General features: G+C 47.1%; 1 protein-coding gene across 1 annotated transcript in view; it reads right to left on the reverse strand.

Annotated features, from left to right (window-relative positions):
* The window catches only part of LOC140429947 (uncharacterized), a 470,344-nt gene that overhangs the window by 276,558 nt on the left and 177,135 nt on the right, over positions 1-16,651 (reverse strand). The window contains exons 15-16 of the mRNA XM_072517537.1: positions 10,261-10,393; positions 3,187-3,367 (exon numbers count right to left, since the gene is read on the reverse strand). Coding sequence (XP_072373638.1) covers positions 3,187-3,367; positions 10,261-10,393 — 314 coding nt within the window. The remainder of the gene's footprint in view (positions 1-3,186; positions 3,368-10,260; positions 10,394-16,651) is intronic.

The raw sequence follows: 16,651 nt of genomic DNA on the forward strand, positions 1-16,651 counted from the left end.
GGCATGGCAGGTTGAAACCAGGTGGGCGAGCTGTGGTCTGTGATGAGGTTTTTAATGGTGGTGTTATTCCGAGCCATGCAGGATGGCATGATGAGAGGTGAGCAGCAGGTGGATTGCTAAGGTCCTTCTGTAACAGCAGGCTTGGGTCGGTGCAAACCTTCTCCAGGAGCTTTCTTGTTGCAATCTCCCTTCTTATGTGAGGGGATGATATGTTGCTCAAGACTGGGGGCCAGAGAGTGGAGTTGTTCGGAGGGTACCCAAGCTGATACACATTGTTGTGTGTTGAGTTGGGTATCTACAACACTGGGAAGGGATGGGTTCTACCATTCTGGTGCGCAGTACTCTGTAATCGAATGGATGACAGCAAAAGCTGAGTTCCTTAAGGTTTGACCTGTATAAAAGTTAACCAGTTAATGATATCTGGTTATCTGGAAGTATATGTTCTGTATCTCAATGTTGGCACAGGCTCGGGGGGTTGAATGGCCTCTTCCTGAACCTATTGCACCTATTGACAGAAGTGTCACTTTGGAGCCTGGGGGAGAAGCTATGAGTGTACCCAAATATGCCATGGGAGTGTCCCTTTAAGAAATGTTTTTGTCTTCTCACATGGCTTCAGTGATGTCTTTGTGTGGGTGGAGCTGGGCTGTGGCTCTGAGTTTTACTTTTGCTTTGAGTTTTGGAGCTGGCTTGTAGCTCTCTGAGTTTTTACTTTCCTTTTCACATTTGGCTGCTGTAGACTCAGACAGAGAAGTATTTTGGCCACTCTCTCTATTTTCAATTTTAAAGAGGTACTCCAAGGAAGAAACCCAATGATTATAGTTAACTGCAGTTTTGGTAAAAAGGGTTTTTTGGTTTATGGGATCTTGTTATTGAATTGGAACAGTTAAAGGGGGAATTCATTAAGGGTTATACATAGATGACTGCAGCTGTGTGGGGTCCTTATGTTTGTAGTTGATAATAATTCTTACTGTGTGTGTTGAGACAAATGTGAACTGAATTCTTAGAATAAAGCTTGTATTTTGATTAAAAGTGCTTAAGGCCTCGATTGAATAACAGCTGAAAGTCAGGCCCTTGTGCTCAGTGTAACCAACATCAATAAACAGTTATCGGTCAGGTTAACTCCATGATATACTTTGGAGTTTTCTAAAGCCTGGCCCATAACAAATGGCATGGAGCTTTACCCATGCCTGCCAGCCTACGGGCGGCATGGTATCATATTAGCATTGTTGTTTCACAGCTCAGGGTCCCGGGTTCGATTCCCACCCCGGGTCACTGTCTGTGCGGAGTCTGCACGTCCTCCCCGTGTCTGCGTGGGTTTCCTCCGGGTGCTCCGGTTTCCTCCCACAAGCCCCGAAAGACGTGCTGTTAGGTGGATTGGACATTCTGAATTCTCCCTCCGTGTACCCGAACAGGCGCCGGAGTGTGGCGACTAGGGGCTTTTCACAGTAACTTCATTGCAGTGTTAATGTAAGCCTACTTGTGACACTAATAAAGATTATTATTACTGTAAGATTGTAGCCACTTGATTAACAGACACGGCTGCCTACTGGGTGGCAAAGAAATGAGAATTTAGTGGTGTGTGAAGAAGGAATTATGAAGGTGGAACTTGGTCGGAGGTGTTGGTGATGACAGGGTGGTTGAAGGTGAATCAGGAGCAGATGTTGTGTTGGTGATCACGGGAGATCAATAATCGTGAGGTTAGTCAGTAAATCAGAGGGTTACTGATTGTAGGCGGAGAATTGTGAGAAGATTATGGACAGTTTCAGGAGGCAGTGGGTAAAGTCAGGTTTGATGGGAGGTCAGTGAATTTGAGTGATCGATGATTGGGCCAGATTGGCGATCATGGAGGCAGTGGATGGACACATTGTGCTGCAGATGATATAGAGGTAGTTTATAGGTTTGCTTTCTGGAGTTGGAGGAAACACTCCTCCTCCTGGACCAAAACCTGTGCAGTGAAGACATTTACTGGCCAGGTTTACAGAGAACAAGAACATCTAAACAATTTGAGTTAAATACAGGAACCTCGTCAATTAAGGATCTCATCCAAGCAGTTGATGCCACCCGTCACTGCCGTGCCTCCCTTAAAACCAGAAGTGGGTAGGTTTGTCATCACTCAAACTCTAGTTTGAAATTTTTAACATTTTCACTTCCCACCCAACCCAAACATCTATTTTGTCAGGTTAAAGTTACCCATTAATGTTATTAAGTTACAAGTGTGTCATGTGAGTATCCCTTTAAGAAACGTTTTGTTTGACCACATGACTTGTAGCACAGCTTCCGCGATGTCGTTTGTGGGTGGAGCTGGGCTGTGGCTGTCAGGTGAGAGGGAGTTTACGTTTTTGGGTTTCAGTTTCGGTTTGTTGGGCTGCAGAAGAGAAGCAGTGTTTCCCTGTTTTCATTTTAAAGCTGTTCCCGGGAACTGAAAGCACAATGGGTGTGGCAAACTGCCTCGGTAACCTTAAAGTTAGAGTTGCTTTCCGGGGGGAGTGTTGAATCTGCAGGTTGGAGGCTGGATCTCAGGGAAAGGACCAGTCCCATTCGAGTGAGATTACAGTGTGCTGGGCCACGCCCTTGAAAGGGGTTTTGGTTTATTGGATTTTGCATTGAATTGGAACAGTTACTAAGGGGGATTCATTAAGAGTTATATACATAGATTACTGTAGCTGCTGTGTTTTCTTAATGTTTGTAATTGATAACAAATTCTTGCTGTGCTGTATATATGTTAACTACATTCTTATAATAAACTTTATTTTGATAAAAGCGCCGAGGAAGTCTGATGAATCGCACCTGAAGTGAAGGCTGTTGTGCTCACCCTCGCCAAATTCAACATAAACGTTATAGGTCAGGTGAGCTTCATAATACACTTTGGAGTTTCTAAGCCCTGGCCCAGAACAAATGGAACAAAGACCAAAACAAATAGGTATTGCTTATTGCTGCTGGGTCCTAATCCCTGAATTCCCCATCTTAACCTGCCTGTTCCCTCCTTGAACACACTTCTTAAAACTACCACTTTGGTCACTTCTACTTTTCTTACCTAATATCTGTTCATGTGGCTCGGAATCATATTTTGTTTCATAATCCTGGATAAAGCATCTTTAGGATGTCTTATAATGCTGAAGGCCATATAGAAAAATAGGTTGTTGCAGTTGACGTTATAACTCGAGAAGCAGAGAAGTATTTACTTACATTAAATCATCCATCTGATTCCGATTGTATGTTCCACAAAGCCCTCGTGTTTCTGTCACCATATTTGATGGGAGAATAACATAGACCCGACCGCCCTTGTAATCATACTGGATGTGTACACCGATCGCACTCATTATCTCAAGAAACACCGAGGATGACTGATGAACACTCAAGGTAGCAGCTAAAGGAAATTGAGAAGGTATGAGTAAACATAGAACATAGAACATTACAGCGCAGTACAGGCCCTTCGGCCCTCGATGTTGCGCCGACCTGTGAAACCACTCTAAAGCCCATCTACACTATTCCCTTATTGTCCATATGTCTATCCAATGACCATTTGAATGCCCTTAGTGTTGGCGAGTCCACTACTGTTGCAGGCAGGGCATTCCACGCCCTTACTACTCTCTGAGTAAAGAACCTACCTCTGACATCTGTCCTGTATCTATCTCCCCTCAATTTAAAGCTATGTCTCCTCATGCTAGACATCACCATCCGAGGAAGAAGGCTCTCACTGTCCACCCTATCCAATCCTCTGATCATCTTGTATGCCTCAATTAAATCACCTCTTAACCTTCTTCTCTCTAACAAAAACAGCCTCAAGTCCCTTAGCCTTTCCTCATAAGATCTTCCCTCCATACCAGGCAACATTCTGGTAAATCTCCTCTGCACCCTTTCCAATGCTTCCACATCCTTCCTATAATGCGGTGAACAGAATTGCACGCAATACTCCAAATGCGGCCACACCAGAGTTTTGTACAGCTGCAACATGACCTCATGGCTCCGAAGTAAGCCAGGTGGAATCTCTTCATCCAGTTGAGTTAACATGCTTACAGTAGGCAATACAAATAGGCTCAAGTGACATGTTGTGGTGGAAGAATGGAATTAAGTATTTAGAACATAGAACATACGTGCAGAAGGAGGCCATTCAGCCCATCGAGTCTGCACTGACCCACTTAAGCCCTCACTTCCACCCTATCCCCGTAACCCAATAACCCCTCCTAACATTTTTGGACACTAAGGGCAATTTATCATGGCCAATCCACCTAACCTGCACATCTTTGGACTGTGGGAGGAAACCGGAGCACCCGGAGCAAACCCACGCAGACACGGGGAGGACGTGCAGACTCCGCACAGACAGTGACCCAGAGGGGAATCGAACCTGGGACCCTGGAGCTGTGAAGCCACAGTGCTAACCACTGTGCTACCGTGCTGCCCACATTTGATGAGAATGTGGCTATCTGGGGTATTTGACAGACATATTGGGCGGAATTTTATAATTTATTTGCAGAGTGTTTCAGCGGGCTGGAGAAAGGGCATGGAAGCTGCCGGCCAAGGACTCCTTCCCCTGCAATATATTTTGGGATTTAGTTTAAAAAAGGTTAAGGGGTGGGTTCCACAATGTCATTCTGGTGGGGCAGGCTTATTCAACCCCCCTCACCACATGGAAACCCCCCTTGGCACTGTCCCTTGCTGCTGCCGGGAACAGTGCCAGGCTACTGCCCGAGCATGAACCCCCCCCCCCCCCCGGGGAATGTACCCGCCTATACGCCTCCGGCTGGTTCTGCCACCAGGTGGATATCGTGGGAAACATTCGTGATTCATGCCAGCGAAAATGGACACTCTGATGGGGGACGATTATCAGTCATAAAGGCCTAAGATTTCTTTAAGTACATTGAAATGGGGATCCTGACATTCAACGTTGGGATTCCCGTTAAGCCATTGGCGGGGGTGAAGGGATAATCGGAACGGGAAATCCCACTGACGTAAAGTGCGTTTTGGGATTCCTGCACCTTCTACGATCCTGCCATTGGCACGTCCTCTGCCTTGTGCCCTGCACATCTTTGTTGTTATCTTCTAGTTCCCACTTATCACTTACATTCTACTTTGTTCTGCACACACCGCCCCCTCTTATACAGTATGTACTCCATCACATTTCCCTTGTCTTTAGCTCCGAAGAAGCGTCATGTGGATTGAAACTCCACAGATGCGACTAGACCTGCTGAGTTTTTTCCTGTTTTCATTTCTGAGGTCCAGCATCCGCAGAATTTTGCTTTGATTTTACAGCACAGGTGATTGGGGGAAACAAAGTTGTATTGATTGAGAATTGATTAACAGACAAATAGCACAGTCGGAATGAATGGCCGTTCTCAGGGTGGCAGGCTGTTACGAGTGGGGTCCCGTAGGATCAGTGCTGGGCCACAGATGTTCACAATCTACACAAATAATTTGGATATAGGACCAATTATAACATTTGAAATTTACAGATGACACCAAGCGGAGCAGGAATGTAAGTTGTGAGGAGGATGCAAGAGGGATTCAATAGGACTTGAACAGGCTAAGTGAAGGGGCTGGAACATGGTAGATGGAATATAATGTCAAAAAGTGTAATGTTATCCACTTTGGTAGAAAAAACAGAAAGGCATATAATTTTGTAAATGATGAAAGATTGGACAGTGTGGGTGTCCAAAGGGACCGGGGTGTCCTAAAGGTTTGCATACAGGTGCAGCAAGCAATTAGGGAGTCAAATGGTATGTTGACCTTCAATGCAAAGAACAAAGGACAAAGAACAAAGAAAAGTACAGCACAGGAACAGGCCCTTCGGCCCTCCAAGTCCGCTCCGACCATGCTGCCCGACTAAACTAAAATCTTCCACACTTCCGGGATCTGTATCCCTCTATTCCCCTCCTATTCATGTATTTGTCAAGATGCCCCTTAAACGTCGCTATCGTCCCTACTTCCACCACCTCCTCCTGTAGCGGGTTCCAGGCACCCACTACCCTCTGTGTAAAAAACTTGCCTCGTATATCTACTCTAAACCTTGCCCCTCTCACCTTAAACCTATGCCCCCTAGTAATTGACCCCTCTACCCTGGGAAAAAGCCTCTGACTATCCACTCTGTCTATGCCCCTCATAATTTTGTAGACCTCTATCAGGTCGCCCCTCAACCTCCATCGTTCCAGTGAGAACAAACCGAGTTTATTCAACCTATTCTCACAGCTAATGCCCTCCATACCAGGCAACATTCTGGTAAATCTCTTCTGCACCCTCTCTAAAGCCTCCACATCCTTCTGGTAGTGTGGTGACCAGAATTGAACACTATACTCCAAGTGTGGCCTAACTAAGGTTCTAGACAGCTGCAACATGACTTGCCAATTTTTATACTCAATGCCCCAGCCAATGAAGGCAAGCATTCCGTATGCCTTCTTGACTACCTTCTCCACCTGTGTTGCCCCTTTCAGTGACCTGTGGACCTGTACTCCTAGATCTCTCTGACTGTCAATACTCTTGAGGGTTCTACCATTCACTGTATATTCCCTACCTGCATCAGAGCTTCCAAAATGCATTACCTAACATTTGTCCGGATTAAACTCCATCTGCCATCTCTCCGCCCAAGTCTCCAAACTATCTAAATCCTGCTGTATCCTCTGACGGTCCTCATCGCTATCCGCAATTCCACCAACCTTTGTGTCGTCTGCAAACTTACTAATCAGACCAGTTACATTTTCCTCCAAATCATTCACATATACTGCGAACAGCAAAGGTCCCAGCACTGATCCCTGCGGAACACCACTGGTCACAGCCCTCCAATTAGAAAAGCATCCTTCCATTGCTACTCTCTGCCTTCTATGACCGAGCCACTTCTGTATGAAAGGGGAATTCAAGTATAAGAATAAAGATGCCTTGCTGTAGTTGTACAGAGCCTAATCTGGAGCATTGTGTACAGTTTTTGTCCATTATCTAAGGAAGGTTATACTTGCTATAGAAGGAGTACAACAGAGGTTCAGCATAATTCCTGGGATGTTGGGATTGTTTTTTGAGGAGGGTTTGGGGAGACCGGGTCTGTATTCCCTAGAGTTTCAATGAATGCGAGGTGACCTCACTGCACAATGACGCAGTGGTTAGCACAGCTGCCTTACAGCGCCAGGGGCCCGGATTCGATTCCAACCTTGGGCGGCTGTGCAGAGTCTGCACGTTCTCCCCGTGTGTGCATGGGTTTCCTCCGGGTGCTCCAATTTCATCCCACAGTCCAAAGATGTGCAGGCGAGTTGGATTGGCCACGCTAAATTCCCCTGTGGTTTCTAAAGGTTAAGTGGGGTCATGGGGATAGGGCAGGCGAGTGGGCAGAGGTAGTTTTTTCACAGGTTGGTGCAAACTCGATGGGCTGAATGGCCTCCTTCTGCACTGTAGGGATTCTATGGATCTTTACAAGGTGGGATAGGGTGAATGTAGAAAAGTGGCTGGATTCTCTGTTGTGGGGACTCTCCGTTGTGCCAGCAGTGCCCCCTCGCCCGGGGGGTTCCCCGACGGCGTGAGGCTGCCCCATTGGCCGGTGCAGCGGGACGGAGAATCCCACCGAGTATGTTTTTCTCTAGCTGGTGAGTCTAAAAACAGGGGAAATAAATCTCACGGTCTTTTCAGAGTGAGATGAGGAGGAGTTTCTTCACTCCAAGACTGGTGAATCTTTGGAAGTCTCTCCCCTGGAAGATTGTGGAAGCTCAATCATTGAGCACGTTCAAGACAGAAATCGATGGATTTCCGGAGACAAAGCCGTCAAGGGATAAACAGGAAAGTATTGTAGATGTGGGTGATTAACCAACTGAATGGGGATCAGGCTCGACAGGCTGATTAATCTCCTCTTCTTCCGAATTCCCTGTGAACCAATATTAGTTGATTCGCAAAAAAAGCAATGGTGACACGAGGAAACACACTTTAAGCAGCAAGTATGCAGGTTCTAGAATACGTTGCCATGGATGGTGGTGGAGGCTGTTTCAAATTCAGCCTTCAAAATAGAATTGATTATTATTTTTCAAAAAGTAAACTCGGGGGAACAGACGGGGGGGGGGGGGGGGCGGTGGAACTCCCTTCAAACTGAAATAACATAGAATTTACAGTGCCGAAGGAGGCCATTCAGCCCATCGAGACTGCACCAGCTCTTGGAAAGAGCACCCAACCCAAGGTCAACACCTCCACCCCATCCCCATAACCCAGTAATCCCACCCAACACTAAGGGCAATTTTGGACACTAAGGGCAATTTATCATGGCTAATCCACCTAACCTGCACATCTTTGGACTGTGGGAGGAAACCGGAGCACCCGGAGGAAAGCCACGCACACACGGGGAGGATGTGCAGACTCCGCACAGACAGTGACCCAAGCCGGAATCGAACCTGGGACCCTGGAGCTGTGAAGCAATTGTGCTATCCACAATGCTACCGTGCTGCCCCAACTCGAATGGAATTTGGGGGAAATTAATGTCACTAGACTAAAATCCAAAGGCACGGTTAAGCGCTTTGGGGGCATGGGGCCGAGTTCGACCTGTTTAGGTGGAGGAATTTAAATTCAATTAATAAAATATGGAACTGAAAGCGAGAATAATGGTGAACATGAAACTCGAGAATTCCAAAGATTCACAACCCTTTGGGTGACAAAGTTTCTCCTCATCTCAATCCTGGTTTCCCTGTTATCCTGAGACTGTTTTCAAGATTCCCCAACCAGTGTAAACAATTTCTCAGTGGCGACCCTATCAAACCTCTCCAAAATCTTGATATGTTTCAATGAGATCACGTCTCATTCTTCTAAACTGCAGAAAATAGATTTACTCAGCTTCTCATCGCAATGTCTCTCATTTTTAAAAAAAATCATTTTCGGGATGTGGCCGTCGCTGGTTAGGTCAGTATTTATTGGCCATCCCCAATTGCCCTTCAGAAGGTGGGGGTGAGCTGACTTCTTGAACCGCTGCAGTCCATGTGGTGTAGGTACACCCACTGTGCTGTTAGGGAGCGAGTTCCAGGATTTTGACCCAGCGCCAGTGAAGGAACGGCCGATATATTTCCCAGTCAGGGTGGCGAGTGACTTGGAGGGGAACCTCCAGGTGGTGGGGTTCCCAGGTATCTGCGGCTCTTGTCCTTCTAGATGGGAGTGGCCGTGGGTTTGGAAGGTGCTACCTAAGGAACTGTGGTGAGTTCCTGCAGTGCATCTTGTAGATGGTACACACGGCTGTCACTGTGCGTCGGGGGCGGAGGGATTGAAACTATCCAGTGAAACCATCCAATGAGTCTTTGATGTTTTGCCCCCAATTCCAGTTAAACCCTCCTGAAATATGAAGACCAAATCTACATTTAGTATTCCAGTCTCATCAAAGGCCTGTACAATTGTAGCAAGACATCCTTATTCCTGTACTCTGACCCCCTTTCAATAAAGGGCAACATACTACTTGCTTTCCTAATTGTTTTCTGCACCTGAATGTTATCTTTAGGGTCCTTGTAGGAGCACGCCAAATTTCTCTGAACATCATTATTTACAAGTTTCACACTTGCAAAAAAATATTCTGCTTTTCTATTCTGGTGACCACAATGAATAACATCAAGCTTCCTCACATTGTACTCCATCTGCCATTTTGCTGCCCACTCATTTAAACTGTCTATATCTTTTTGTAGTCTTTCTGTATCCTACTCACAGCTTACATTTCCACCTGGCTTTGTATTATCAACAATCTTACTCTCTACATTACTCTCCCAGTCATTGATATAGATTGTAGTTAATGCCCCAGTACTAATCCTAAATCGCAGCCTGCTAACTTGAAAGTAAACCATTTCTACCTACTCTTTGCTTCCCGCTCCATTTACCAATCCTGGATCCACGCCAGTGTATTATGCCAACTCCATGAACCCTCATCTTACCCTATTAACCATTCATGTGACACCACATCAAATGTCTTGTTGAGATCCAGGAATACCACATGTATTGATTCCTCTTTACCTACACGACCAATGTTTTGTTCAATGCCATATTTTAAGTGAATTTAAATTCACCAGTTACATTTGGATTTGCACAGTTATTCCTGGATCATTCATCCAGATCTAAGCATTACTAATTTACTTTCCTATATTGCACACTCCTAGCAATAGAACAAGAAGATCAAAAAGAATTCAGCCTTGCTTCAAGAGCACATTCCATTGCATCAAATGGAGTTCATGGAGCTGACTAAGAGAGATACTAAGCAAGAGAAAGAAGTTTGGACAAACAAAGATACATAAAAACACACAGCCTGAACTCTGATGCAATGGGACTTACCTGAGTGATAGATGAAGGGAAGGTCAGTTTCATTTTTTCCAAGAAAGGCATTGCCAGTTTTAGTCAGCGTTATTGATATTCCAAATGCCTTGAATGTCACAATGATATACTCAATACAATTACCATTTTCAGCCTAAACAGAAAACAAGATTAATAAACTTTTAACTGGGTTCAGCTATTCTGTGGCAGTACAAACATTGAAAAGTAGAAAAATTATGGTGTGCTCAATTTGTAGCTGTACAATCTATCCCACAGAACTATAGAAAGTTTGGAAAACAGAAGGAGGTCAATTGGTCCATTAAGTCTGTGCTAGACAACAAGTAACTATGCAGCCTCATCCTGTTCCCCAGAGAGAAGAGTCCACATCATGGGCGAGATTCTCCGACCCCCCGCTGGGTCGGAGAATCGCCGGGGTCTGGCGTCAATCCCGTCCCCGCCGGTTGCCGAATTCTTCGGCACCGGATATTCGGCGGGGGCGGGAATCGCGCCGCGCCGGTTGGCGGGCCCTCCCCGGCGATTCTCCGGCCCGTGATGGGCCGAAGTCCCGCTGCTGGAATGCCTGTCCCACCGGCGTGAATTAAACCACCTCTCTTACCAGCAGGACAAGGCAGCGCGGGCGGGCTCCGGGGTCTTGGGGGTGGCGCGGGGCGATCTGGCCCCAGGGGGTGCCCCCACGGTGGCCTAGCCCGCGATCGGGGCCCACCGATCCGCGGGCAGGCCTGTGCCGTGGGGGCACTCTTTTCCTTCCGCCTTCGCCACGGTCTCCACCATGGCGGAGGTGGAAGAGACCCCCTCCACTGCGCATGCGCGGGGATGCCGTGAGCGGGCGCTGACGCTCCCGCGCATGCGCCGCCCGGCAAAGTCAGTTTCCCGCCAGCTGGCGGGGCACCAAAGGCCTTTCCCGCCAGCTGGCGGGTGGAAATCAGTCCGGCGCGGGCCTAGCCCCTCAAGGTTAGGGCTCGGCCGCTCAAGATGCGGAGGATTCCGCATCTTTGGGGCGGTACGATGCCGGACTGATTCGGGCCGTTTTTGGCGCCGGTCGGCGGACATCGCGCCGATTACGGAGAAATTCGCCCCATAACCTACTTTGCAGCATGCTGTGACATGACGATCAAGGGCCAGGATTCAATAACTCTTATCACAACAAAATACTTCAATGGTTAACCAGCAGATGGCTTTGAATGAGCAGATTGCCCTCAATTATACCGGGTTGTCTGATCATTGAACGCAGGACCCCAGCAATTCCCCACCAAGACACCATGGGGTCAACAGTACAACAGCTCTCTCATTCTAAATTACACCATGCTCAGGCCCGACTGTGGAAGGTAAATATAGTGTAAAGTGCAGACAAATGCTGAAACAGAGGAACAAGTATTGGCCAAACTATCAGATGATACCCTTTACTTCCCAAGCATTGTAGATAGAACATAGAACATTACAGCGCAGTACAGGCCCTTCGGCCCTCGATGTTGCGCCGACCTGTGAAACCACTCTAAAGCCCATCTACACTATTCCCTTATCGTCCATATGTCTATCCAATGACCATTTGAATGTCCTTAGTGTTGGCGAGTCCACTCCTGTTGCAGGCAGGGCATTCCACGCCCTTACTACTCTCTGAGTAAAGAACTTACCTCTGACATCTGTCCTATATCTATCTCCCCTCAATTTAAAGCTATGTCCCCTCGTGCTAGACAGCACCATCCGAGGAAAAAGGCTCTCACTGTCCACCCTATCTAATCCTCTGATCATCCTGTATGCCTCTATTAAGTCACCTCTTAACTTCTTCTCTCTCACGAAAACAGCCTGAAATCTCTCAGCCTTTCCTCATAAGATCTTTCCTCTACCAGGCAACATCCTTGTAAATCTCCTCTGCACCCTTTCCAATGCTTCCACATCCTTCCTATAATGCGGCGACCAAAACTGCACGCAATACTCCAAATGCGGCCGCACCAGAGTTTTGTACAGCTGCAACATGGCTCCGAAACTCAATCCCTCTACCAATAAAAGCTACACACCGTACGCCTCCTTAACAACCCTATCAACCTGGTTGGCAACTTTCACGTATCTATGTGCTTGGACACCGAGATCTCTCTGCTCATCCACACTGCCAAGAATCTTACCATTAGCCCCATACTCTGTATTCCTGTTACTCCTTCCAAAATGAATCACCTCACACTTTTCTGCATTAAACTCCATTTTGCCACTTCTCAGCCCAGCTCTGCAGCTTATCTATGTCCCTCTGTAACCTGCAACATTCTTCCGCACTGTCCACAACTCCACCGATTTTAGTGCAAATTTACTCACCCATCCTTCTATGCCCTCCTCCAGGTCATTTATAAAAATGACAAACAGCAGTGGCCCCAAAACAGATCCTTGTGGTACACCACCAGTAACTGAACTCCAGGCTGAACATTTCCCATCAACCACCACCCTTTGTCTTCTTCCAGCTAGCCAATTTCTGATACAAACTGCTAAATCACCCTGAATCCCATGCCTCCGTATTTTCTGTAGTAGCCTACCGTGGGGAACCTTATCAAATGCTTTACTGAAATCCATATACACCACGTCAACTGCTTTACCCTCATCCACCTGTTTGGTCACCTTCTCAAAGAACTCAATAAGGTTTGTGAGGAACGACCTACCCTTCACAAAACTGTGTTGACTATCCCTAATCAAATTATTCCTTTCTAGATGATTATACATCCTATCTCTTAGAATCCTTTCCAAGACTTTGCCCACAACAGAAGTAAGGCTCACTGGTCTATAGTTACCGGGGTTGTCTCTACTCCCCTTCTTGAACAATGGGACAACATTTGCTATCCTCCAGTCTTCTGGCACTATTCCTGTAGACAATGATGACATAAAGATCAAAGCCAAAGGCTCAGCAATCTTCTCCCTAGCTCCCCAGAGAATCCTAGGATAACTCCCATCCAGCCCAGGTGATCTATTTTCACACTTTCCAGAATTGCTAACACCTCCTCCTTATGAACCTCAATCCAGTCTAGTCTAGTAGCCTGAATCTCAGTATTCTCCTCGACAACATTGTCTTTTTCCTGTGTGAATACTGACGAAAAATATTAATTTAGCATCTCTCCTATCTCCTCGGACTCCAAGCACAACATCCCACTACTGTCCATTACTGGCCCTACTCTTACCCTAGTCATTCTTTTATTCCTGATATACCTATAGAAAGCTTTAGGGTTTTCCTTCATCCTACCTGCCAAGGACTTCTCATGACCCCTCCTGGCTCTTCTTAGCTCTCTCTTTAGGTCCTTCCTAGCTAACTTGTAACTCTCAAGCGCCCTAACTGAACCTCCACGTCTCACCTTCACGTCTCATCTTTACATAAGCCTCCTTCTTCCTCTTGACAAGTGTTTCGACTGCTTTAGTAAACCACGGTTCCCTCGCTTGACCACTTCCTCCCTGCCTGACAGGTACATACTTATCAAGGACACGCATTAGCTGTTCCTTGAACATGCTCCACATTTCAATTGTGCACATCCGCTACCATTTCCTTCCCCATCCTACGCATCCTAAGTCTTGCCTAATTGCATCATAATTGCCTTTCCGCCAGCTATAACTCTTTTTTTTAATAAATATTTTATTGAAAATTTTTGGTCAACCAACACAATACATTGTGCATCCTTTACACAATATTATAACAACACAAATAACAATGACCTATTTTATAAACAAAAAATGAATAAATAATAAAGAACAAAAATGAAAACTAACACTAATTGGCAACTGCCTTATCACAAGTAACACTCTCCAAAAATATAATTTAACAGTCCAATATATAATTATCTGTCGCAACGACCTATACATACTATACAGTATATATTAACAACCCTGAGAGTCCTTCTGGTTCCTCCTCCCCCCCCTCCTCCCCCCCCTCCCCCCCCCTCCCCCCCCCCCCTCCCCCCCCCCCCCCCCCCGATCCTGGGCTGCTGCTGCTGCCTTCTTTTTTCCATTCCATCTATCTTTCTGCGAGGTATTCGACGAACGGTTGCCACCGCCTGGTGAACCCTTGAGCCGACCCCCTTGGAACGAACTTAATCCGCTCTAGCTTTATAAACCCCGCCATGTCATTTATCCAGGTCTCCACCCCCGGGGGCTTGGCTTCTTTCCACATTAGCAATATCCTGCGCCGGGCTACTAGGGACGCAAAGGCCAAAACATCGGCCTCTCTCGCCTCCTGCACTCCCGGCTCTTGTGCAACCCCAAATATAGCCAACCCCCAGCTTGGTTCGACCCGGACCCCCACTACTTTTGAAAGCACCTTTGTCACCCCCATCCAAAACCCCTGTAGTGTCAGGTATGACCAAAACATATGGGTATGATTCGCTGGGCTTCTCGAGCACCTCGCACACCTATCCTCCACCCCAAAAAATTTACTGAGCCGTGCTCCAGTCATATGCGCCCTGTGTAATACCTTAAACTGAATCAGGCTTAGCCTGGCACACGAGGACGACGAGTTTACCCTGCTTAGGGCATCTGCCCACAGCCCCTCCTCGATCTCCTCCCCCAGCTCTTCTTCCCATTTCCCTTTTAGTTCATCTACCATAGTCTCCCCTTCGTCCCTCATTTCCCTATATATATCTGACACCTTACCATCCCCCACCCATGTCTTTGAGATCACTCTGTCCTGCACCTCTTGTGTCGGGAGCTGCGGGAATTCCCTCACCTGTTGCCTCGCAAAAGCCCTCAGTTGCATATACCTGAATGCATTCCCTTGGGGCAACCCATATTTCTCGGTCAGCGCTCCCAGACTCGCAAACTTCCCATCCACAAACAGATCTTTCAGTTGCGTTATTCCTGCTCTTTGCCACATTCCATATCCCCCATCCATTCCCCCCGGGGCAAACCTATGGTTGTTTCTTATCGGGGACCCCCCCAAGGCTCCAGTCTTTCCCCTATGCCGTCTCCACTGTCCCCAAATCTTCAGTGTAGCCACCACCACCGGGCTTGTGGTGTAGTTCCTCGGTGAGAACGGCAATGGGGCTGTCACCATAGCCTGTAGGCTAGTCCCCCTACAGGACGCCCTCTCTAATCTCTTCCACGCCGCTCCCTCCTCCTCTCCCATCCACTTACTCACCATTGAAATATTAGCGGCCCAATAATACTCACTTAGGCTCGGCAGTGCCAGCCCCCCCCTATCCCTGCTACGCTGTAAGAATCCCTTCCTCACTCTCGGGGTCTTCCCGGCCCACACAAAACCCATGATGCTCTTTTCAATCCTTTTTAAAAAAGCCTTCGTGATCACCACCGGGAGGCACTGAAACACAAAGAGGAATCTCGGGAGGACCACCATCTTAACCGCCTGCACCCTCCCTGCCAGTAACAGGGATACCATATCCCATCTCTTAAAATCCTCCTCCATTTGTTCCACCAACCGCGTTAAATTCTTGGTTATCTGGATCCCCAGGTAACGAAAGTCCCCTGTTACCTTCCTCAACGGTAGGGCCTCTATTTCTCTACTCTGCTCCCCTGGATGCACCACAAACAACTCACTTTTCCCCATGTTCAATTTATACCCTGAAAAATCCCCAAACTCCCCAAGTATCCGCATTATTTCTGGCATCCCCTCCGCCGGGTCTGCCACGTATAGTAGCAAATCGTCCGCATACAAAGATACCCGGTGTTCTTCTCCTCCTCTAAGTACTCCCATTTGGAAGCAAATGGACGTATTAGTGAGCGGCAGCACGGTTTTGTGAAGGGGAGGTCGTGTCTCACTAACTTGATAGAGTTTTTCGAGGAGGTCACTAGGATGATTGATGCAGGTAGGGCAGTAGATGTTGTCTATATGGACTTCAGTAAGGCCTTTGACAAGGTCCCTCATGGTAGACTAGTACAAAAGGTGAAGTCACACGGGATCAGGGGTGAACTGGCAAGGTGGATACAGAACTGGCTAGGCCATAGAAGGCAGAGGGTAGCAATGGAGGGATGCTTTTCTAATTGGAGGGCTGTGACCAGTGGTGTTCCACAGGGATCAGTGCTGGGACCTTTGCTCTTTGTAGTATATATAAATGATTTGGAGGAAAATGTAACTGGTCTGATTAGTAAGTTTGCAGACGACACAAAGGTTGGTGGAATTGCGGATAGCGATGAGGACTGTCTGAGGATACAGCAGGATTTAGATTGTCTGGAGACTTGGGCGGAGAGATGGCAGATGGAGTTTAACCTGGACAAATGTGAGGTAATGCATTTTGGAAGGTCTAATGCAGGTAGGGAATATACAGTGAATGGTAGAACCCTCAAGAGTATTGAAAGTCAAAGAGATCTAGGAGTACAGGACCACAGATCACTGAAAGGGGCTACACAGGTGGAGAAGGTAGTCAAGAAGGCATACGGCATGCTTGCCTTCATTGGCCGGGGCATTGAGTATAAG

Source organism: Scyliorhinus torazame, chromosome 9 (assembly GCF_047496885.1).
Source record: "Scyliorhinus torazame isolate Kashiwa2021f chromosome 9, sScyTor2.1, whole genome shotgun sequence".
Taxonomy (NCBI): domain Eukaryota; kingdom Metazoa; phylum Chordata; class Chondrichthyes; order Carcharhiniformes; family Scyliorhinidae; genus Scyliorhinus; species Scyliorhinus torazame.